Genomic DNA, 25,153 nt, shown 5'->3' on the forward strand with positions numbered 1-25,153 from the left:
CAGAGCCTTGCGTTAGTATGAGGTGTCCTTCTACATGAGACTCCGTTTCTCCTGAGCAGGTTAGGATCTACTTCTAACATCTGGCCAAGGAGACGTGATCACCAGCTAACTTTCGCCATCAGGCCAAAGGCCTGGGGAAAATCCTTTAAGAGGCAAGGCCTTCGCCATTTTCGCCTTTCTATTCACATTTCTCAAGGCCCTGGTCGCAGGGTGGGTTAAGCCCAATGGCTGCTATCTGCCTGGCTGGCAGTTTCAAACCCACCAGCCACTTCACGGGAACAAGGATGAGGCTGTCTGCTCTGGGGAATATTTACAGCCTCAGAAACCCCAGAGAGGGTATCTACAAGCCAGGCAGGACTAGATGGCAGCAGGTGTGGGTGTGGGGGGCTTTTCTCTGAGCAGCCCTGGTGACACTGTGGGTTAGGTGATGGGCTGTGAACCACAAGCTTGGTAGCTCAAACCATCGCTCCACAAAGAGACCATCAAAACAGCCCTGAACTATCAAGCTCTGTTTTGTGTGTGGGGGTGTGTGTGTGGGTGTGCACGCGCGTGCACGCATGCACGTGCATGCTTTGTTATGAGAGAATGGGCCCCTTTAAGAAAAATGTACAGTCATTAGGTCCCATTGACTAGCAGACGAGCATGCTCCCTGACCCAGACAGACGCTGGCCTCATTAGCAGAAGCAACAGTAGCTCTACAGAATCACATAGGAAAGGACAAGTCCTTGCTAGCTCTGGGGCAGATTTGGAAAACTTGTTCCAGAACAGGCTAGTGGAGGGCAAGCTGAAATCAGATGATGAGAGGCTGGCCTGACCCAAGTCTGGTGAAAAGAATCAGCCCATAGGGGTGGGGGTGTCAGAGTAAGCAGGTGATTGGTCTGAGTCAACTCCCTCCGGTGTATCTGATCAGGAGAGGGGCCCCCTCGTGTACCTCTTCCAGGTTGCAGAATTCCTGGCGCAGAGCCGCCTTCAGTTCCGAGCAGTCTCTCCGGTTTCTGAGTGCTATCAGACACTCCTTGGCCAAACCTGGGACCTGGTTGGAGGGCAGAGGTTCTGAGTGGAGGAGACGGAGGTACTCCGTTGGCCCTCTCCGCCTGAGAACAGTCAGCATGGCAGGCCAACAGCCGGCTCCCTGTGCCTGGTACTAGTTTCTCTCTAGTTCCAGGATCCCCGCCCCCCGCGCCCCCCCAGCAGCCTGGCTCTCCAGTGCTCCTCCCTGGACCCGCTGCCTCCATGCTGTGCAGGCAGGACACTAACCTCTCTGAGCCTCCATGCTCCCTTCTGAAAAATGGGCACAACCATAGTACTCCACTTAAAAAGCACCTGAGTGAGCCAATTAAGTAGGTGAGGACATTGTGAGTCCTCAGTGCGTCCCCCAAACTTGTACCAGCGAGTTGCTGCTTATTTCCCTTCGGAAGGAGTGATCCAAAATTTTCTCCATCGCTTTTTCTTCCCCGCTCAGCAGCTGCCCCCTTTCCTCCACTCTTCCCCTTTCCTAAACATAAAGGGCATGGTCTTCTTTGTGCCTCAGTGTCGTTTCTAAGCTCGAATCCTGGGAAATAGCTCCTTTCAAGTCACCTGGTCACAGCGACACTAGACCTCTACCCACTAAGCCTGTTGCTGCTTCAAAGGGAAAGAAGGGCAAGGAAAAAAATCCATTCAAGCGCTCACCTTGGGCATCCGTGGCCCTGAACCACCTGTGAGCCCACACTAGTTATCTGCCTGCAGTGGATAACTAAACAGAACCAACAAAACAAAAACGATTCTAACTGCGTGCTTAAACATGGGGTGGAGTTTGGGGAAGAATGTGCCAAGAGTGTGTGTGGCCTTTAGTTATATATATATATAAAATGGGGCACTAATAACAATGAGTGCAAGAAAGAAGAACATGTTCTGAACTTGACTGTGGAGATGATTGTACAACTCTTCTGAATGTGGCTGCACGATTGATTCGTATGATGTGTGAATTACATGCTGGTCATATTGTTTTAAAAACCCAAGGAAAAATATTGGATATACCTTGCAGAATAGCTCCAATAGCATCTTTTGGCGGGCTCGCTCATAAGGGTCACAAGGTAACAGCTTCTTTCCAGGATAAGCATCATCCAAGTACTCACAGGCGATGGCCGATTCATAGATGAGCTGGCAGTGGCAATTCTCCAGGACCGGTACTTGGCCAAAAGGGTGTTTTGTGTAGAACCAGTCGGGCTTGCATCTCAGATTAATGTTGACAACTTGGTATCTGAAAGAGCGAGAGGGAAGGCAAGGCGGAATGAGATGGAAGGTGTACGCAGGGAGATGCTCTTCTGGGAAGTGGATGCAATCCACTGATGAAACTCAACTGAGCAAACTGAAACTTTGATAAAGTTTAACTTCTGGAAGAAAGGGCCTCCCTTCCTGCAGTGTGATGTGTTCAGGGCCTCCTGCCGGTAGGTTTAAACAAACAAACAAACAAAACACCTCACTGCCAAGGAGTCCACGCCGACTCACAGCAACCCTACAGACAGGGTACAACTTCCCCTGTGGGTTTCCGAGACCATAACTCTTCACAGAAGTAGAAAACCCTATCTTTCTCCCGAGGAGTAGCTGGTGGTTTTGAACGGATGCCCTTCCTGTGAACAGTGTTAACATAGAACACACAGTTTACCTCCTAGGAAATAAGGCTTCAGGAGGTGGAATCTCACGTCAAGGAACCGATCCATGGTCGCTTCTAGGCAGTCTGACTCAGAGCTCCCATACTTGACCCAGGACACTACCGATTTAAAACATCCCAAAGCTTGAGAATCTGAATCTGAACAGGCCACAGTAGACCAGGGCATGTGTTAGCAACTGGAGTTTGGGTTAGCCATCAGACTCTCTGGAGTGGGATAAATCCAGTGGTGCGACCTAAGCCAAATTCTTGCAGCCCGCTGTATGCGGTTTCCCTAACTGTAAAGTGGGAGTAACAATTGCTCCCATCTCTTGTCATTTTGAGGAGCAAATGCGTGGAAATGGATGTTTGGGATCGTGTCGAAACAGAAGTATGTGACGGCTTTCTTTCTTCTTGTTTGTTTTTATTTGGGTTCAGACCTATACAATGAACACCGGGTCTCTCCTATGTTTCCAAATATCAAAGGAACCAAATGGGTACATTCTTTGTTCAGTCTAGACTCCAGGACATCATCTTCAACTCTAAAGCACTGGTTTGCAACTATGAGTGATACTGAACAATGTCTGGAGACGTTTGGGTTTGTTACCGTTGGGGAGGGGGTTCTCCTGGCAGCTAGGGGATGAGGCTGGGAATGCTGCCAAGCATTCTGTCCCTTCCCCACAAAGAATGACCCCACCAGAGACATCAACACTGCTGACTGGGAGAAACTCTGCCCTCGAGAAACGTCCACATCAATTCCTAAGCTCACAGTCTGTCGGCCTGAGCAAGACACCAAGAGGTCTGTCATGATTTCTCTCCCAAGATGGTGTCCTTGGGGCCAATTAGGTTGGAGCAAAAGGGAAAAATCTGGAAATGGGGCCTCTCGGTTGCTCTCTGCATTTCTTTGACATGAATCCCAAGCTTTGGGATCCATCTGCAATGTCTGCCCTCCCCAAGACAAGAATCAAAAGCCTGGAGTAGCACGTTCTTAACCCGTTCTCTTCGAGGCCAGTGGCATGATTAAGTCCACATTCCAGCAACATCCTTCCACCGTCCACAGCCAGACCTGCACCAGCTAGTCATGCAAACTTCCTTCTGCAAGGAAATGGACCCAAGGATCAGATATTACAGAACGGTCCAAACCCCCCTTGGGAGCAGTTCCTTCTATTTCATCGTTTGGACTATGTGTTCATTCATCCAACAAACACTGAGCACCTAGCTTATAAATTACCTTTGATACGCAGATGACACAACAGTGCTTGCTGAAAGCAAGAAGGACTGAGGCACTTGCCGATGAAAACAGAAGACTGCAGCCTTCAGTAATGACTGCAACTCAGGGTAAGGAAAGCCGAAATACTCCGAGACCAGTAGACAGGACAGAATAAGCAGAGAGGAATGGACGCCATCAAGGATATTATTTTGTCTGGATTCACAATCAACTTTCATGGGAAACTCAGTTGGGCAACCAAAGGACAACGCTGCTTTGCATTGGGCAGAGCTGCTGCCCAAGACCTCTTTAAAGTGTTAAAGAGCAAGGATGTCGCTTGAAGACTCTGCAGGACCGCTTCCCACTGCACCATGGAATTGGTGTATGATGGTATTGGTGACGAACAAACAACTCTGACTTGGAGGAAGAATAGCCAGAATGCTTCTTAGAAGCCAGGGCGGCATGTGCTTTGGACATGTTATCAGGAGGGACCAGTCTCTAGAAAAGGGCATCGTGCCTCATCAAGTGGAGGGTCAGTGAAAAAGAGGAGTCTGTGCAAGATGGGTGGAAGCCGTGGCTGCAGCCTCACAGCGAGGATGGGGATGTGCAATGTGCTGTCTGTGGCGTGCAGGGTTGCCAGGAGGTGGAACCTACGTGATAGCACCTAACGCCAACGCCACCACTGTGGCCCACTCTCTTCCAGCCGGTGAAGAAAGGGCATGAAGGCCCCAAGAACTTACATTTTGGCAGGAGTGGGTGGGCGTATAGGAAGGCTGATACGAACACGTTGGCTTTAGGTCTGCACGAAGCAAGAGAACAGGGTTGACCTGAAGGTGAGTGGAGGTTGCCTTCGATGGGGCAGTTGGTGGGCAGCCTGGAAACCACCAGTGTCATTCTTTCCTTCGTGTTATGGGAGAGGACCAGCTCAACCAGAACCGCCGTCGGATTAATTCTGGGTTCTCCTAAACGTTTTGTACACAGACCCAAGTCCCTAAAGATGTCCGCATTTCAGGACAATCCACCAAAGAATCAACCTTTTCCCAGAGAGAAGAGGCTGGGCACCCCAGATTTTAAAGACCCCACCCCATACCCCACCCCCAGTGGGGCTGGAACTTCTCACTTGATTCCTTTGGCATGCATGACAAGGCGGGTTCGGTGCGCGTAGGGGCAGAACCTCATGCTGTAGAGGCGGATAATGCCCTCTGGGACCGGCCCTGGGGGCGGGCATCCTGCAAGGGACCGGGTGGGGGGAATTGGTTAGTTAGGTGGGAGGGGAGCTGCCCCACTTCCTGGGACTCCAGGAGGGCTAGGCTCTTACACTAAGTGCCAGAGAGCACTTCTTTGGTACATGGCTTTGTGCCCACCCTGTCGGTCGGCCCCATCTCCCGAGTCCGCATCCCAGCCACACTGTGTCGCCAGTCTGTGGGCCCTTGTCTGTGTGGGGAAGACTCACCTTTCCTCAGAGCCCTGGTCGCATTTCCGGACATGGTCTCTGCTCCCTGATGTGCTCCCCTCCAGCTCCCAGAGCAATGTTTGAGTGGCGATGAGCTGGTAGAGTAGAGGCAGAAGTGGCCCAGGGTATGAGCTTGGAAATCTTCACCTGGGGAGACATTGCCCAGAATTGGAAGCTGAAGAATAGGGATGGGCCCAAACAGTATGCTTTGGGCACATGGGTACAACGTTGGGTGGGCTTTCTTCTCCACAACAGGAAGATATGAAGGGTGGACGTTCAACCCAACATGTGCTGTTTTGTTTTGCTTTGTAACAACCTGAACCAAATCTTGGCCATCAGGGGGGGTTTCAGCGTGTAGAGACCCACTGTGTTGCAGGATAGAACTGCTGCATAGGGTTTGCTCCGCTGTAATCTTTGCTTAAGTAGATTGCCAGCCCTTTCTTCCACAGTGCCTCAGGGTGAGTTCACTGAAAGTCAAGCACAAATTGTTCTCCCACCTAGGAACCCATTGAAGGAAAATGGAACAGGGCAAGCGGACTTTTCTCCCAGGTTACACTCGCTTGGCTGCATCACTAAGGAGTCTGAGCTTCTAATTTTCTTTTAGCAAGCTCAGACTTTCCTGTGATACAGCAGCTAAATAGAACCCACCGCCACCACGTCGATTCTGACACACAGCCACCTTATAGGACAGAGTAGAACTGTCCCTGTGGGTTTCAGAGACTGGAGCACACAGTGTCACCCTTCTCCCATGGCGCAGCTGTTGAGTTTAAACTGCTAACCTTGTAGTTGGCAGCCCAGCCCTTGGTCAAAGTGGACAATGCCGCCCCTGAGGGACACTAGAACAATCCAGGGAGGCATGTCAAAGCACATACCTACACTTTATGCTGCATCATGGGCGATAGTACAAAAGTTGTTCATTGCCAGTGGGGCACTGTGTAATTTTTTTTTTTTTCCTAAAAGGGGCAGTAGGCCAAATAAGTTTGGGAACCCAGGAAGTGGAGGACCAAACCCAAACCAGCTCACTGTCATTGAGTCAATCCTGACTGGTAGCAACTCTGCAGGACAGAGTGAAACTTCAGAAAGTCTTAGCTTTCTCCCACAAAGGGTGTAGTGAGCTCAAACTGCAGGCTTTTCCATGGGCAGCCAGAAGTGTCACCTGCTGCATCCCCAAAGGGAGGGAAGAAAAACAATTGGTGTTGCTTTCTCGCCCAGCTGAAAGGAGTGCTTCCTTAAACACTGCAGCCAGCCACCCCACTCCCCTCAGCCTTGCATTGGCCCTCCTTGTCAGACTGCACACACGCTCTGGAGAGACCTGGCAACAACTAAAAACAACGTATCTGAAAGCAAAGGTAAAGGTGTCACACCTCCACCACCAACAGCACAAATTGTTAGCAAGACCCTTTCTATTCAGTGAGGACACACTGTCAACAGCCGAGCAGAACAGGGGTCGCTTGGACTGTCCTTCCCATCAACATGAGATCAAGGAGGTAGCTGGCCTTCATTCTGACCTCCTGAACCTTACCAAGTTCACAGACAGCTCCTTTTGATTGACAGGCTTGGGCTGAATTGCTAGCAAAAGTACTTTATGGCAATGATGGGGAATGAGAAAGAGCAGCGTACTTTGCACCTCACCGTGACTAAATGGTTGCTGAGTTATCTTGAATCCTACAGCTGCTCAGTTAGCCAATTAGCGTTTTTTCTTAAAATGATTTGGCCAAGGTGACCAACTAGTAGGGTTGAAGAAACCTTAATGTCTGAAGGCGGAACCTTTCTCTTCACCTCTGAAGCAGACATCAGTGTGGAAAGGAAAGGCTGAAAGCACAAAACAGATGGGGCGTGCAATGGCTGTTAACAAATGTTGGTTAGGATTTTTCTCCCATTGAATCGATTCCAATCTACAGTGACCCTATGCACAACAGGATCTTCTGTATTCCGTGATAAACGTTCACATGCATATGAGACACTGGAAAATACCAAGGCTTGGTAAGGTGCACCTTAGTCCTCAAAGTAACATCCCTGCTTTTCAATACTCTAAAGAGGTCTTGTGCAGATTTACTTAATGCAATGGGTCTTTTCAATCTCCTGACTGCTGCTTCCATGAGCACTGATTGTGGATCCAAGCAAGACAAAACCCATGACGACTTAAATCTTTTCTCCATTGATCGTGATGTCACCTATTGGTCCAGTTGTGAGGATTTGGGTCTTCTTTACATTGAGCTGTAAGCCACACTGAAGGCTGCGATCCTTGATCTTCATCAGCAAGTGCCTCAAGCCCTCCTCACTTTCCGCAAGCAAAGTTGTGTCATCTGTATATCATATGCAAGTCATTAATAATTTGGAAGACAGCTACTTGGCCAACTGATTGAAAGATAGCCAAACAAAGGTGACCATATTAATACATTTTCTTCATATAACCCAGCCCCTCTGATAATTTGCTGCTCATACAGATAGAATGTGCATGGTGACAGAATCCAACCTTGTTGCACACCTTTCCTCACTTTAAACTATGCAGTATTCCTTTGTTTGGTTCATAACTGCCTCTTTATCCCAGGGACAAGTTCTGCAGGATCACAGTGAAGTGTTCGGGAATTCCCATTCTTCTTAAGGCTATCCACAGTTTGTGAGGATCCACAGTCTAATGCCTTGGCATAGTCAATAACATACAAGCATCTTTCTGATATTCCCTGTTTTCAGCCAAGAGCCATCTGACATCAGTAATGATATCACTCATTCCCCATCTTCTTCTGGATCCAGATTACATTTCTGGCATTTCCCAATTAATGGACTGCTGCCACCATTTTTAAATGGTTGTCAACCAAGATTTACTTGGATGTGCTATTAATGATATTGTTCAATAATTGCCATCTTCTGTTGCTACAGATTTCTCAGGAATGAACACAAATCTGTATCTCATTTAGTTAGTTGACCAGGAGGCTGACTTGCAAATTTCTTTGTATAGACTAATAAGTGCCTCCAGTTGTGTCAATTTTTGGTAAACATTTCAGTTACTATCCCAGCAATTCCTGGTGCCTTGGAATTGTCACCATTTGTTCTTGATCATATGCTACCTCTTGAAGTGATTGAATATTGTCTACTGCTTTTTGATACAGTGGCTCTGCATATTCCATTTTGTTTTGAGCCTACCTGCCCTGGTAGCACAGAGGTTATGCATTGGGCTTGGTGGGATCCGCAAGGTCGGCATTTTGAAACGACCAGCTGCTCTGTAGGAGAAAGATGGGCTTTTTACTCCCATGAACAGCTACAGTCTCAGAAACTCAAAAGGAGCAGTTCTACCCTGCTCCTCTAGGCCGGCCACAGAGGCAGCATCATAGTGAAAGCTATCATCTAATATTGTGCCCAGAATAACAACAAAACTGCCTTTAACTCTTTATAGGAGTAGAAAGCCCAGTTCCCCTCCCAGGGAGCAACTGCTGTTTTGGAACTGCTGACCTTGCAGTTAAGCAACACCACTTGTTAAGGCCTCCCACATTTGGCCCACAGAAGCCTTAGTATGTCAACTTGAGGCTTAAACTTTTTCTTCAGTTCTTTCAGCTTGAGATATGTTAAGCGTGTTCTTCTCTTTTGCTTTTCTAACTAAAGGTCTTTGCACATTTCATTATAATGCTTTGTCTTCTCAAGCATTTCCTTAGAATTCCATCTTCTCAAGCTTTCCTTAGAAATTTCCGGTTCAGTTCTTTTATCATTTCTTTACTTAGAGTCAAGAGTTAGTGGAGTCCATTCTGCCTTCCAGAGTTTTTTTCTTTCTTGCCTGTCTTTTTAATGGCCTTTTGATTTCTTCATGTAGGATGGTCTTTATCTCACTCCACACCTCTGGTCTTTGGTCATTAGTATTCAATGTATCAAATCTCTTCTTGAAATGGTCTCTAGATAAGGTAATATTTTGGCCCTTGTGGACTTGTTTTGGTTATTTTCAGCTTCAACCTGAGCTTGTATATGAGCAATTGATGGTCTGATCCATAGTCAGCTCCTGGTCTTGATCATGTCGCACTCATATAATGAGACGGAACTTCACTGTCTTTCCACAGATGTAGTCAATTTGATTCCTGTGTATTCCATCGGGTGAAGTCCATGTGTATAGTCTCCATTTATGTTATTTAAAAAGGTATTGGCAATAAGGAATTTGTTGATCTTGAAAAATTCTACATTGCAATCGCGAACTTCCCATCACCAAGGCCTTATTCTCCAACTATCGATCCTTCTTTGTTTCCAACTCTCACATCCAAGTCACTAGTAATTATTACTGTATCTTGATTGTAAACTTGGACAATTTCAGACTGAAGAACTTGTTAGACTTCTTAATTTCTTCATCATTGGCTTTAGTACTTGGTGCATAAATTTGAATAGCAGTCATCTTAACTGGTCTTCCTTGTTGTTGGTAGATGCCACCAAGTCAGTCTGACGCATGGCAGGCCTACTATGCACAACAGAACGCAACACTGCCAGTCCTGCACCGTCCTCACAATTGTGCCTGTGCTTGAGCTCATTGTCGCAGGCACTGTGTCAATCCATGTCCTTGGGGGCCTTCCTCCTTTTCATCGTCCCTCGACTTGGCATGCCCTTCGGAAGAATATGCTTAACATATCTCAAGCTGAAAGAACTGAAGAAAAAATCCAAGCCTCAAGTTGATAGTCAAGCCTCAAGCTTACCAAGCATGATGTCATTCTCCAGGGACAGGGCTCTCCTGGCAACATGTCCAAAGTACGTGAGGTGAAGTCTCGCCATTCTTGCTTCCAAGGAGCACGCTGGCTGTACTTTCTCCAATACAGATTTGTTTGTCCTTTGAGCACCTTCAATCTTCTTCACTGGCTCTACAGTTCAAATGCATCAATTCTTCGTATGTCTCCCATATTCACTGTTCAACTTTCACAAGCATATGAGCCCATCATGACTTGGGTCACATGCACTTAGTCCTCAAAGTAGCATCCTTGCTTTTCAATACTCTAAAGAGGTCTTGTGCAGCAGATTTACCCAATGCAACTAGCCGGTCTGGAAAAGCTATATATTGTAAGACTCCCACATTTTTGGAAAGCAAAACTATCTATGTGCTTGCCAAGGATTAGGGTCATAGTGAGAAGGGGAGAGATGACTAGGTGAACACAGGGGATTTGGGTGGAAGCAAACCTAATCTCTACGATAATGTAATAGTGGACACATGACATTAAGTATTTGTCAAAATCCATAAAAATGTACAACAGAGAGTGAACCATAGTGTCAACTCTAGACAGTAATGTCATCAACATTAGTTTAATCAATTGTAACAAATATACCACAGTATTGTAAGATGTCAAGAATTATAGAAAGTGTGGGCAAAGGGAGAGTGAATATTTGAGAACTCTACCTTCTGCCTAATTTTTCTGTAAACCAGCCTTAGAAAAGAAAATCTATGGAGAAAAAGAAAACCCTACTTTTTAAAAAGTCTACTGCAAACCTTCCAAAATCGTATAAGTGGGACATCAATTTCTGAAATGTGAATCTGTCTGGTGAAGGTAGGGGTGGAAAGTCCTGGTGAAGAGGGTGTGGAACACATATCCAAACCCATCCAGGAAGGAAGCGACAGAGTGTGTTTCACGGTGCAGGCTCTGGAGTCTGATGGGCTAGCTCTAAACTCGGCTTTAGACTCTTGGACAACCTCTCGGACCTTCCCCTCTCTGACTGGTCAAATGAGAATGCTTATAGTACCTATGAGATAGGTGTGCTGTTCGTTTGGAATGAAATTGTGTGGACATCATCCAGGTAAGAACTCTGTAAACTTTGAAATTCATGCCAATGAAGAAGAGGGTGCATTCCAATTTTTAATTCATAAAGAGAAATGCAGTGCAATTCGGTTTTGCCAGGCAGATGAGAAGGAAAATTAATTCACACCACTTATTGCACCAGTTTAATGCCACCTGAATGTTTGAATACTGCAGGCTGCATTTCAGTAATGTGGTCTTTAAGCATACCAAGAAATAATATGGTTTCCCTGGAAAGATTGCCTTTCTACACAGCCCTACTTCCCTTTTAAGGCCCACTAAGTACTTCTTTAAAAATCCTCTTTGCACGCGCTCTTTTTATGCTCCAATTTCATGTTTACACGTCAATTCTGCTGACTCGCTCAACCAAGAAATAAATGAGAATGCAGCCACCGCAAATGTAATCGGATGTTTTCAAAATGTGAGGATCTTTGGTCATGTGTGATTAATTACTTAAGCTTTCTAGGGAAGGGATGTTAACATCAAAATAATCCTTTCCTTCATTTCCATGAGTCTCTGTTTTAGGAGGAGGAAAGAAAGTAGGGTTTGAATTAGGCAATATAAATAAAATTATTATCCATTCCCTGGTAGAAACATAGTTTATATCAAAGATTTTGTGATTAAGTATTCCACAATTTTCATCAAGTGCATGCTACAGGGTGCAGTTAAGTATATATCCCTTTAAGAGAAAAAAAACCTTGCATCTTTCAAGTTTTAGATTTACATAAAAGTTGCAAAAACCAGTTCCCATATACCTGTACTTGGTTTCCCCATACCATTTGTATAGTAGTCAAAATCAATAACCAATAGTGGTCCAATATTACTAATTATAGTTCTACCTTTTCAAATTTCCTTAGTTTCTACCTAATGTCCTTTTTCTGTTCCAAGACATTATATTTAGTCGTCAAGCCTCTTTAGGAACCTCTGGACTGCATCAGTTTCTCTTGCTTTCCTTGTTTTTATGACCTTGACAGTCAGTGCAGAATGCTAGCACAGGTTTGATAGAACATAATTGGATTTTGATGTTTCCTTCCTGGCTTTGGGTGAGGGAGACCACAAAAGTGTCATTTTTCTCACATCATAGCAAGGGTCCATACAGTTAGCACAACTTATCACTGATGACTTTAACCTTGATGCCCAGTCGGAGATGGTATTCTCCCTATCAAATCACCCTGCCCCATTCCCCACTTTCGGAGCGCACGCTTTGTGAAGAAAAGTCCCCATGCAAGACCCACATTGTAAGTAATGTGGAAGTCTGCCCCATCTCCTCCAAGGCAGGGTATCTACATTTAAAAGTGCTTGTTGTTGCTGCTGTCAAATTCTTCTACCTAGAAGACTTAACTCTTCCCTCTCATTTACTTATTCATTTGTTTATATCAGTATGACTTTCAGGGTTATTTCTTTTCTACTTCTGGGTTATTACGCTATTATTATTGTTACTCGAATTGTTCCAACTTTGAACCATTTAACACACCCCCACCATCTCTTTAGCCTTTTTTTTCCCCCCTTCAATATGCTTCTACCTTTTTTGGTGTTACAGTCTTTTATGAAACGTTGAAGGTAGGTGGGCGGGCTTTCTTTTAATGTCCTAGGTAAAAAAAAAGAAAAAAGTTTAAAATACTGTTCTGGGCCCCGACGTTCCGTAAAAACCCAACGTCCGGATTAACCTCAATCTCTCCGTCCCATCAAGCACTACACAGAGCAGGCGAGCCCCCAGGTGGAACCGCAAGGACTGAGGCCAGTAGAGCCCGCGAGCCGAGCGGCGGGCACAAGGGCCCGCCCCTCCCAATGCGATCTGACCCAATTGGTCGCGGGGCCCAAAGCTTCAGCCAATCGCCAAAGCTTTCGGAAGAGCCCAGGCCGAGTTGAGCCAATGGATAATCGCGTTATTAAAACGTGCTAATCGGAAGTGAAAGGTCAGTTACCCGCAGATTCTCTGCGGCCGGCATCCCAGCTCCCTGCAGATCAGTCTGGCGCGAGTGGTCAGGGCACCCTTCGGGCTTGGTAGGCTGGTCAGGTGGTCGGCGACAGAGGTCAGCCCTATGTGAGTCTGGTTGGTGTTGGTGGCCGGAGGTGGTGGGCGTCACGAGGCCGATTCTGACGTCCGCCTGTTCAGAGCTGCCCCTGAGGCTGTGGCCCCCCGGTTCCTGGTTCATCTCAAATACAGATTTCTTAGCCCAGACCTGTATCAGAAATCCAGCGGTGCGCCCGAAGTAGTTTTGGTGCACACTTCAATCCGGAATTTACCAGACGTTTTTCTCCCCGGCACACGCGTGGCAGAAATAAGTACAGCAAACCTTACAGAGGGGTTGGTGGACAGCCGCATCCTAATAAGTGTGCCCTGGGTGTTTTTGTTTTTGATCTTTCTATAAGCTTGACTTAACCATCTTCCATGGGATGCAACGATGTTCTCCCACCTTTTCAAGATGACATGATGATAAAACTAAAATAGTTAAGCCCAATGGAATGTGTGGTAAATAGGATTGTTAGGTAGCAGGATCGTGGGTTGCCCCGCCCCATGCCTGAAGGCCCCCTACAGGAGGTTGGAAGAGAATCAGGCGAGCCCTTAGTCAGCCATAAAGACTACTGGGCATGCGCCAATTGAAGCCCTAGCCAGGTGGGCAGGACACCTGGTGGCCCAAACTAGGCCCAGGTGGGGTTAACTCAGCTAATGGGGCCAACCAATACCTTCGACCACGCCTCCCAGCCAGAGGCCTCGTGCCTTGACCTGGAGACCCCCTGCCCATCTTCCCTTTCTGGCATCACGGTTTCCCTGGCCTCTGGCTACGTGTGGGTGTGCAGTCCCACAGGTTGCCCCTGTTCACTGTTGTCCCTGTGACTAAAACCTGAAACTTCGTTCTTTATAAAAACCCACTTGGATCACAATCCAGACTTCGGCATGAATTCTCGTGCAAAGCCAAGGACCGAGCTATTTCCCACCAGAGAAAACGAACAGTACTAACAGGCTTGAGTGCGGATACTGCCCATAGCAGTTGCCACCAAGTTGATTCTGATTTTGTAGCAACTCAGTAGGACCAAGCAGAACTGCCCCAAAGGGTTCCCAGAGGTGTCATCTTGTTCACTCCTCCAGCCATCTACACTGATGTTTTTAATTATGTAGCTGAGGCATCGAGTCCCTGGGTGGCTCATGTTTAAGGAAATTTTGGTGGCTTGAACCCACCCAGAGGCACCTTGGAAGAAAGGCCCGGCAGCCTGCTTCAAACAGGTCCCAATCCTGAAAACCCTATGGAGTCCAGCTCTACTCTGCAATCCATATAGCATTTTCAATTGAATTAATAAATTGAAATAAGCTCAGTGACAAATGATTTGGTGTTGGATGAGACATCTGCTTTGTGCACAGCATGGGGTTTACCAAGAAGGGTTTGAAAGACTAGGCCACCCAGTGACCTAGCTTTGAGGTGATGTAGGTCGGGCTAGGTGGCAACAATGGGAATAGAAGGTACGATGTTCAGTCACAGATGGAAAGGATAGGATGAGGATTTGAAAGGTCTTCGGCCTAGAAACTCAAAGTGAAGTAATCTGCGGGCATCTTTTGAAGGGTATCCAAATGGAAGCTGTTAGCAATCTAGAGTATATCCCAGCTCTATCTAAGCTCATTTGGAGGTTTTCCATATAGACTATGATAGCAGAACCCTAATGGTCATTGAACACCCAGAGACAGGAAATGTAAATGCAGGAGGCTTTATAGGGACTCCATATTTAGGCCATGTCAAATCAATCAGAGAAGGTGATCCACTAAGATGTGAGATCCCTTATAAAGTAGAATCTTGTGAGTCTTCATATCTGGTGAAGCAAACGCTCAGACATCTGCACCCTCATCAAAGCCCATAATCACAGGCTTCCGGGCTGTTCTGCGCGTACAGAGGTAAGAACCCTCGGTAGGCATTCGTATCCAAGGAGAGGGCTGATGTTATGGGATCCTTCTTCATGGCTACCATCCAGAGCTTAAGTTTCGGAGTGTGGTCTACACACCTTCGGGAGGAGAACAAGAATGAAAAGCATGAGCTAGGTTCAGTAGGAAGGCAGAGGAAGACTTGTTTCTCATCATCAGCACTGCAGTTTCATTTTGTTTCCCTGGAACCTTTACAAACCTTTCTTTAAAATGCATGGAACCAGAGACTAGTGGATCTGGAAAAGGTCTCAGAGGCCTTTTTCTTCCATGGAGAAGCTCTGATGATCGTGGATACATTGGGCTGCTAGCTACAAGGTCAGCAATTCGTACCCACCAGCTGCTCTTTGGGAAGAAGATGAGGCTTTCTGCTCCTATAAAGATTTACAGTCTTGGAAACCCAGGGGCATCTTTTGAAGGGTATCCAACTGTGGTCAACTGAGGGCCTGGATGAAAATGTAATGCAGCTAAATCCTCGATGCTCATAATTCCAGGTCTGAAAAAGCCGACTCTGGTGGGGGAAGACCCTCACGGTTATGAGATAAAATAAATCTTGATACACATTCTTATGGCTGAACAGTTGTCCAATAACCCCCCATAAAAGGAGCTACCATATAACATGAATCATTCATGCGTCTAGCTACTCCCTGTGCCTGGAAGTTATCTGTAGATAAGAGCAATCGGGTTCTAAAGCCAAACCACTGTAAATGTAGCTACAGGGAGGGGGCAGGTGGGGAGCACTCAGGGTAGTTTGAGGTCAACTAGCACTAGGACAGACAATGGCTCACCTCATTGCTGGTTTATTATGTTACCAGCTTATGATATTACCTATTGATTATGTTATACATTAGCTGTATGACATGCATGCCTTATGAAAGAGGTGTAAGCTTCATTGAATATGCCTATTGGAAAATACATTTTCTCTCAGTCCTGACATGGGAAGGGGAGCCCCTGTGCCCCGCTGTCTGTCTGTCTTTAATATTTTCCACAATCACTAAATCGCTCCTGAGGACCCGCTCAAATGTCGGGGACCCCCACACCCCAACATCCAAATAGAAGAGTTATGGGCTGTTAGAAATCGAGTGCCCCATAGAACCACAAGATGAAATCAACTAGATGGCAGTCAGTTTCTCACGCTCATTGCCACCCAGTCGATTCCGATTCCAGCGACCCTGCAGGACGGGGGGAAATACTCCTGTGAGTTTCCGAGACTGTAATTCCTTACCGGGTAAAGCTTAGCGGTCAATGGGAGGTAGCACTAGACATACAGTCTTGTATCCCCTTACAAAAGTTCACGTCCTGATGGAATTTTACCAGAAGGGAAAGAATAAATGACTTAAAACCCCGCCGCCGCCCCCGCCACCACCGCTCCTGCGTAAGGTACGATGGTGTGAGCATATGAGTTCCCTGGAAATCCAAGATTCTCCTCTTGCCTGACTGTCCTCACCAGTTTTATTACCTACTTTCAATTCCGTTTTTTAAAATAATAATTTAAAAAGATCAATATATAACACTCCACTGTCATTGTATTCAAATTCTTACCCAACTAACTCCATTGGTTCCAGACATTCAAACCAGGGCCAGATGAGGTAATCAATCATAGAAAGAGAGTCGCCACCAAAGAATGTTGTCTTCTTATTCACCAAAACCTGAACATCAGAGTTATTTCTGCATCAGAAATGATGAAGGCAGATTTAGCAGAGCAGGGTAAGTGTAGGAGCTCTACTCTGGGCACATCTAAATTGTGTTGTGTTGTCAATTTGACCTCTTTAAGCTTTAGGGTCTGTTGGTTTGGGATGAAGCATAATAAACAAAAATAGAGTCAAATTAAACAAGCCACAGAGTATCCTGACAAAGGACTGGTATTCAGAATAGAGAACAAACGAGATCCATAGGCAGAAAGGCAAACATCCCATTAGGAAAACAGGCACGACTGGAATTTTACCAAATGGCCACGAATCACTTGAGGGGGCGCACAAATACATTAGTCAGGGAAATGCAAATTAAAGCCAAAATGCAATACCATGACCCACCCACCAGAACGGCGACAATGAGCAAGTCAAAGTTAGCAAGGCCATGGAACCACTGCTGACTGGAGCATAAATCGGTACGACCAGGAAAGATAAAGCTTCCTACTCCCATAAAGCCTCTGTGGTTTTCCAAGACTGCCTTTCTCCTGCGAGTGGCTGGTGGTTTCAAACTGCTGACCTTGCAGTTAGCAACCCAATGTGTAGCCACTATGCCACCAGATGAACAAACTACACACACAGAGGACCCTAACTAAACTAATAGTGAGTGCAAGAAGCCAGACCTAAAAAGCATGCATACTCCAAGATTCCATTTGTATGTAACACGCTATGGGTGCTGGCCCCATGGCTGTGTTCACGTGGAAACTTACTCGAGCAGTGAGGAAATAACAATATAAGCTTCAAAAAGAAAAATACTTAGAAAGGAGCAATGAAAATACTGCTTTGACAACAGTTACATTAAGTTTTGATTTTGAATATCTGGGCAATGAATGGAAACAAGCCTAGGAAAATAAAAACGGGTTACAAATTGTAGAAATGTGGGTGAAGATTTCCCTTTTTCCTTGTCATTGTGGTGTTGATTCAACAAATAAAATATGTGGAAAACCAACAACCAAATATATTTGTTTGGTTTACTTAGCTTTACAGCCAGTTGCTGCGATTGGTTGGCAACTAAACCATCTGTGGAACTGTTCATGTCATAAAAGGAGGTGGGAAATGGGGGTATGAAGAGTACAAGGAGGAAAACAGAGGAAGGTGGAGACAGTCTATCCATTCCTCTGGTCCAAACAAGAAGAGAACATTGATTACCTCTTCTAGCTTGCTGAATTCTTCACACAGTTCTTCTTTCAGGCCAGGGCAGTCTCCCTTATCTTGCCTTCTGACAAAGCTTCCTATCAAAAATGGTATCTGAAAGAGAATAATGTCTTAGGTTATAAAGTACATCTGCCCCTCGTCACCTAACAGTGTGTTCCATAGCTCAGAGTCGTTGCGGTCAGGGTGTTCTAGAAACATTCAAGGGAGCAGAGTTCCTGGGTTCACAGAGGTCAACTTCTGATGAGTTGACCCCAGTGTGTGACCACCGCATGTGTGCCAAACAGCCCCGTCCCACAAGGTTTTCAAGGCTATAACTTTGTGAAAGTAAATGACTAGTCCTGTCTGCTGACTAGTCCAGCACCTCTGGGTGGGTTTGAACCACTAGACTTTGAGCCAATAGTTCGAGCACGTTTGTACCAACCAGTAAGCCCTGAAGCAACGACTAACGCCAACAGCACAGATGCCATTTCCTCTCTGGAGTTTAAACGTGCAACCAGCCCTACTCTTGAATGCTGGGAGCTCTGCGGCCATTGTAGCCAACAGAATCCGCGCCCCGCACCAAGTCTATTTCCTCAGATCGCTCATTTCTGAAGTCCGATTCATGCATATGTGACAGGAAGAGTCTATCCAGTGTGTGTTCCAGTGCTTTGGCCTTTGCTATCTGACTGCAAGAAGCAGAAGTCTTCTCTCCGGTCAAAATGCAGGAGAATCTCAAGCAGTACAGCTTGGCCTCCTTGGACCTGGAGGTCTACGGACAGCCTGTGTCAGTCTGGGTACATTAGAGAAACCAATCCACAGAAACTCATATGCATAAGTGTGGTAGTCACCTAATCTGGTGTCAATTTAAAGATTAAGAGTGTATGAGTGGAGTCTAGACTGTCAATCTGGGCATGGTCTTCTAAGAATTCTGGGAAATCTGGTACTTCCTCCTTGAAGGTGGAAGACGCCTCTCTCTCTCTGCCACTTCCTGGGAGACATTGCAGAAGACAAGCCACATGGATGCAACCAGACCTCAGAAGCTGGAGAAACCACAGGGAACTGGCTAAGGCAGCTGCCCCCTGGTTCGACCATCACAAAGCAAGAGACCCGAGAACTACAAAGGCGAGGCTCACTGAGCCTTTTCTCTGCCCTTCAATTAACCCCACATGTGTTTATCGGCCAGGTTGGCACAATAAACTTTAAGTCACAGCCCTTCCGCCCAAACTTCTCCCTGGGCCAGGCTGGTTTTTCAGCTCTACTTCTGCTTAAAGATGTGCTCCAGGTGGTTTCCCTCTTATCAGCTCCCTTTGCAATGCTCTTTAATTTTGGCTTTCCTAAAATCCTCACATGGCTTTGCTAGTGACACATAAACTCAGAGCTCCAAAGCTCAGTGTCAGTCGATGGCTCTCAGTTTCAGGGTTCCAGGAGAGGAGGCAATGGGCCCAGGGCTGCAAGAGAAGTCCATTTCTGGTCTGATCAGCTGTAGCTAGAAGGATGGGGTCATGTGACACACAAGCTAACTCTATGCCAAATGTGTGTGGGAAGGGAAGTAATGGCAGACAACCTCCAGCTTTACTTTTTAGTTCATTTTCTCTCGAGCCTGTACAAGGAGTCTCCTTTTTTGTCCCTTAAAAAAACAATCTCCAAGATCTGTCTTGGAAATGTCAAATTCCCCTCCATCATGCCTCGATGGCAGCCACCTCCACCCTTCTTTCACGCTCTTCCTGCTGAGTCAAACAGCTCTAACTCCCTTTCCCACCGGCCTCCCTTGACAATGGTCCTTAAAACTGCGCTCTCCCTCTACATTCCTCCGCTCCCAGCTACTTCTTTAGCCATTTCCCTAGAAACAAGATACTCCTTTGGAGGAGGCTGACCATATAATCACAGTAATAACCCAGCAACAGGGAGATCAGCCAGCAGCGCCATTCCAGGTGTCCAATCACACATCTCCTGGTTGTTTTTTCATTAATGCTGATGGTGTGAGCTAGTCCACAACACCAGTGCTAATGAGAATGCACTTGGGGGCATACCTTTCATTCCTTCAGTCAGCTGCAGGCTACTGCCACCACCTACCAAATGCTCACTGCTCACACTGTCTGATGCTAAGTAGCTACCATGGCTCTGTGCTCGCTAGTGAAAAACATCACCTTTTGAGGTGGGAACAAGAGTACCTACTCTACCTCAGCTCTAATCATGGAGCTGAGGGATGGAGAGGTAAAGTGTTAGTTAACCTGAGGTGAGTCCCACAACTAGGAACTGTCAGGGCTGGTCACAAACCCAGGCAGTCAACCAGCAGTGATCCAAACAGCCTTGCCCTCCAGGCGCTCCAGCCCTCGTGCAATACACGAGAGCCCCCCAGGGAGAAGTCAGCACGTAGTGGGGACACAGCACCAGGGCACTAAGCCAGCCCGGCAAGCACTCTGGAAAGCCACATGAAAGATGACTTGGAGATTCGAGGCGGAGAAGAATATGAACAAGTCTTCCTGGGCAAGATGAGCAAGAAGTTGGTCAACGTGGTCAATGGCTGGACATACAGTACCAGGAGAAGAGAGAAGGGCAATTTTGGAAAGGAACACCGAGGAATTGGGTCACAGAGGGTTTTCGGACATGTCAGAGCTGACAGGAGTCATCTTCCAGTCTTTTCTTCTTCTTCTTCCCAGCCACTGATCCATGAACAACCGCACGGACCCAGCTTAAAATGGATTTCTCCAATAGGAGTTGAAGCAACTTAGGTACACACCTTTGCAAATAACTCAAACACCATCTTTTGGCGAGCTTTCTCATAGGGGTCATCTGGCAACAGCTTCCTCCCTGGGTAAGCTTCATCCAGGCACTCACAGGTGATGGCAGATTCATAGATGAGTTGACCCTGACTGTTTTCCAGAACTGGCACCAGGCCAGAGGGATTCTTCGAGAAGAACCACTCTGGTTTGTTTTTCAGGTTGATATTGATGACTTCATGCCTGGAAGACACACAGAAGATGGAAACGGATGGAGCTTTTCTGCACTTTTGAATAAATCCTCACCAGCCCTATCATCCACTTAGCGATCAGACCCCAAACCTAGGAGTCCATTGGCTTCTCCCTGCCACCCTTTCCCCGAACTTCTTCCCTTCACCCCAGTACTAAATCCACCTCCCAGCTCAACCTCTAGATCCTATCTGGACTCTATCCACTTCCAGCTTCAACTTGACTGTCATCTCTTCCCTAGAACCTCAAAACAGCCACTCAACCAGCCTCTGCTTCCCCCAGGGCTTCCCTTCAATCCCATCACACACAACCAGGGCAGCAATGACCAAAGTAAACTGTCAGGTCCCCCTCCTGTGCGAAACCGCTCCATTACTCTCCATTGCAATGAGGGTAAACGCCAAACTCCTCAACATGCCAACGTGCATTTGCTACGATCCTTGCTTACTTGCCGCCCGTAGCTTTTCCTCCGTTCATTATGCTCTGGAGTTACTGGCCTTTCTCTACTCCTTGCATTGCCCAAACATAGCCCCACCTTAGACCTTTTATGCAAATATCAACACCACAGAAAGACCCTCCCAGTCCGTCCACCCTGGAGTAGCTGTCCAGCTTCCCCTCCACACATGACCATCTCATTTTACTTTCATCAGAGAGCTGATGGCCCCTCTCTGAAATGATCTTACTCACTGACTTGCTTGGCTATTATGTCACTTCCTAGGACGTAGACGCCAGGAACGCACGGATCTTGCTCATAGTAATAAAATAGTAAACATGTAAATGAACAGAACTGAAGATGAATATGCTAGGAAGAAAATTATATCCTCGTAGACAAGGCCCCAAATACTGGCTGAACTAGTACATGAATGAGGTAGACGTTTCTGAAAACTGTTAGTAGGTTAATCCATTTTTGGCTAAGAGATATCTTAATTTTTTATTATACCAGGCAACTAATAGAATTATGGCTAGCATGCAGTATATGAGACTCAACATGAGAAAAACCTAAGTCCTTTTGTTAATTTGGATTAAAAATTTCTTGCTTGTTAGTTTTTCAAGAATGTTAAAGGATCCTAGAAACACATCCACTAAGTAAAGTTTCAGATTAAATCTCCCTGATTTGGTGATTTAAAAAAAATTGTTCAGTGGGTAAATCCAAAAGGAAGAAAACAAGTCAAGATTGTCTTCAGATTATAATTAGATCTATCTTGTATCTTGAATGAGAGATTTCAGATGAAATTTAAAAAGGGAAGATATAACTATCAAATCATTGTTCAATGGGTTAAGGGTTCAAAAGAACAGATTCATCTGTTGATGACAGTGGGAACCCAAGATTCATTTGTGGGAACGACATAGGAAATAAGCCTCCAGTGAATTCCCTGTCCACCACTGAGGGGAGGGAGGAAAGGGGTTACTAAACAAGTGTGCACTGGAGAGATGAGTATAGAAAACCAAAGGCATAGGTCTGACTTGAACAATTAAAACTCTGTCAGTTGATTCCCCCTCTGATGCACGCTGGACCTGATCTGGTTTTCAACATTTTCTGTATTTTTGTTTGTTCATATTATGGTGTATCTCAGAGGTATTGTCATTGGCAGTCACCCTCAGGAAGTTGTGTTATATGTTTTTCTGTGTTTCAGTATATGAAACTGATGAATGATGAACCTACAGAGACAGCAAGTAGAATAAGGATTTTCAGGTGTGTGTGTGTGTGTGTGTGTGTGTGTGCGCGACACACACCAGAGGTTGATGGGGGTTGGGAATTAAAGGGAGACGATGTCAAAGAGTCCAGGAAGAAAATAATTGTTTGGAAACTGTGGAAGCAATTGTACAATTCTGCTTGACGTGGTTGAACTATGGAATGGTATATGTATTAACTCCTAATTACTAATAAACTTTTTTAAAAGAACAGGCTACTAAAAAATATATACCCATGCAACTTTTATTTCCCATTTCCACATCCATAGCTGTAGCTAAAACCAACACACTGCCAACAAACACACATTCCAACTCATATGAACCCTCCGTAGGGATTCCAGGGGGTAGCTACAGGGTTTGAACCACCGGCCTTATGGTTAGCAGACCAAGGTCTTGAAGATATAAACCTCCCCATAGAAACAAAAGTTTGAATGCTGGTGTGTGTGTGTGTGTGTGTGTGTGTGTGTGTGTGCGCGCGCGCACTAAAAGGCTACTGAACTGACAGTGGGAACTTCAGATGCCAGCCATTGCCAGGAAGTCAAGGTCACTTGCCAAGAAACATCTATGAAAAGAACAAAAACTCCTGAGCCTCCCTGATAAAGGCTGCCTCCACCCCCAGCCCCTCCCAACAACTAAGAGCATTTATTAGAAGAGTTAACAGGCTACCACGAGGCAGGATCAGTAAACAGTAAGGACACAGTCATTGGTCCTCAGCAACCTCTCCTCAGCCAGCAGCCAAGTCTCTCTCCAGTCCTTGGCCTCTCTGCTGGCCTATGGCTCTGTGGGCCAAGAAGCCAGCCTCACAGCCCACAGTCTCCCTGCTGCACCTTTGGAACACACATTCCTTTGCTAACCTGGTACTGTAAACCAGCAAGCCAAAACATCTGCCGCAAGTAGGAAGCTGCACCTCGTTGAGAAATGCCTGCTTCTTTTGAAATAAAAATCTAGTGCTTCGTCACTCAAAGCCTCCTGGGGCTCAAACTTAATCCCCACTGTTGTCCTGTCGATTCCGCTCACTGCAACCCTAAGGGACAGAGCGGAACTGCTGCTTAGGTTTCCAGCACTGTACATCTGTACAGGGACAACCAGACTCAACTCTCAGCTGCTGAGCCGCTGATGGGTTTGAATCACTGCTCTTGTAGTTAGCACTTTTCCCCTCTTCTTTACCTTACATTTCTTTTGGGGAAAAGAACGGCCCACCTAGCCATTTTTCTCCTGGAAGACTAAACTGAGTTGACAAAGCCTAAGCACAAAGTGGAGAATCCCATGAGGATCGGGCTCCATTTTAAACTTCCACCATGCCTGCCACAGCAAGCACAGACATGTAAGACACGTCTGGTCACCAGATTCCAACAGTCACTGGCAGGGCGGACTTCCCAATGGACATTTAGTGGCAACTGAGGAAAGTCAAGTTACGATTGTGTATTTCCCGTGCGCAGTCTACATGCCATCCGGCTTGTTTGCCCAGGGCAGAATTTTCAGGGCTAGATGCAACCCGTTATTTACTCAACCGAGAAGTCAACAACACATGCCAGTGTCTTTACTAACTTGGCGCTCTGCGAGGTGCACAGGGTCCAAACTGTGCCCTGGGAGAAATGACTGGTTATTCGAAGAGGAGCAGGCGACTCAGTCTAGGGCAAACAATCGAGGACACGAAGGACAAGGACGGAGGCCACAGTGGGGAAAGTGAAAAGGCAGTGGCACGGGTAGCAGGCCATCTACCCCCAGGTAGAAGCTTCTGCCAGTGGTGAACAGCCAAGAGAACACAGGGCAAATATCAGTTTTACTTGACTCTCAGCTTTTCAGATTACCAACAACAAATAAAGTGTGACCGGCTAAATGAGGTGTCCCAGACAGGTGGATGAGAAATCCTGGTGGTACAAAAGTTATCGCTCACTTGTTAAGGCAAGGGCCAGAGGTTGGCACCCAGTGGCCACTCCTGGCCAGAAAGGTGTCCAGTTAACTTCCGTAAAGATTTCGGCTCTGGAAACCCTATGGGGGGCTTTCATGCGCCCGGTCGGTTCTATCCTCCCCTATAGAGTCGCTATGAGTCGGCATCGACTCGACGGCAGTGAGTTTGGTTTTAAGGTCCCTATGAATCGGAATCGGAAGGACCGGGACCGAAATGGGTTTTTTAGACCGGTGTCGTGGGTGGCCTCCCGCACCCCAAGGGGTCCACTAACTGCCTATGCCCCTAAAAGGCCCGAGAGTTTATTTTGCGGTGGAGCCTAGCCCCGACCACCCCGGGACTCCCAGCCCGCCGCCCGCGCTCACTCGATTCCCTTGGCTCTCAGCACCAAGAGCGTCCTCTTGGCGAACGGGCAGAACCTCATGCTGTAGACGCGGATGCGGCCCTCGGGGACCGGCCTCGGGGGCGCGCTACCTGCGGGGAAAGGTGGGGTCGGTTAAGGGCCCCGGGAGTCGCCTGCGACCCCGCGCGTCCCCCGCACGTGGGGCGTCCCGATCACGCGTCACCTTTCGCCAGGCTGCGAGCGGAGCTCCCCGACATCGCGGCGCGGGTTCTGCCCGGGACTGCGGGCGACTCAGGAAGTCGCCGGTCGCTCCTCCCTCCGGCCGGACGGCGATCCAGCCCAACCCCGCGCCCCAGCGCTGCGCGCGCCGCCCGGACGCGCTTCAGGGGCGCCCCGCGCTGTGAGTCCCGCTCCCCACTCTGCCAGGGAGGCCTTTAAAGCCCGGCGGGTTGCGCTTGTGCCGGTGTGC

At 47.0% G+C, this 25,153-nt stretch overlaps 2 protein-coding genes across 3 annotated transcripts in view; both read right to left on the bottom strand.

Annotated features, from left to right (window-relative positions):
- LOC101648022 (glutathione S-transferase omega-2) overlaps positions 1-13,491 on the bottom strand; it is a 37,408-nt gene extending 23,917 nt beyond the window's left edge. The window contains exons 1-6 of one of the 2 annotated variants that reach the window (XM_045291366.1): positions 12,968-13,491; positions 12,566-12,630; positions 5,290-5,436; positions 4,957-5,065; positions 2,020-2,242; positions 932-1,033 (exon numbers count right to left, since the gene is read on the bottom strand). In XM_045291366.1, coding sequence (XP_045147301.1) covers positions 932-1,033; positions 2,020-2,242; positions 4,957-5,065; positions 5,290-5,323 — 468 coding nt within the window. In that variant the 5' untranslated portion in view covers positions 5,324-5,436; positions 12,566-12,630; positions 12,968-13,491. Of the gene's footprint in view, positions 1-931; positions 1,034-2,019; positions 2,243-4,956; positions 5,066-5,289; positions 5,437-12,565; positions 12,631-12,709; positions 12,785-12,967 lie in introns of those variants that run through there. The other variant, XM_004700940.2, reaches the window with a different exon arrangement.
- A 1,237-nt stretch (positions 13,492-14,728) lies between these two features.
- GSTO1 (glutathione S-transferase omega 1) lies at positions 14,729-24,977 on the bottom strand. Its single transcript, XM_004700941.2, has 6 exons — positions 24,908-24,977; positions 24,707-24,815; positions 20,515-20,737; positions 17,790-17,888; positions 16,495-16,601; positions 14,729-15,035 (listed from the first exon to the last, which is right to left on the bottom strand). The coding sequence occupies exons 1-6, from the start codon at positions 24,939-24,941 to the stop codon at positions 14,882-14,884; spliced, it is 726 nt and encodes a 241-aa protein (XP_004700998.1). The 5' UTR covers positions 24,942-24,977; the 3' UTR covers positions 14,729-14,881.
- Between the last annotated feature and the right edge of the window lie 176 nt (positions 24,978-25,153).

The sequence above is a fragment of the Echinops telfairi genome, unplaced genomic scaffold (assembly GCF_000313985.2).
Source record: "Echinops telfairi isolate 266 unplaced genomic scaffold, ASM31398v2 ScPeMD7_70;HRSCAF=299, whole genome shotgun sequence".
In the NCBI taxonomy this organism is placed as follows: domain Eukaryota; kingdom Metazoa; phylum Chordata; class Mammalia; order Afrosoricida; family Tenrecidae; genus Echinops; species Echinops telfairi.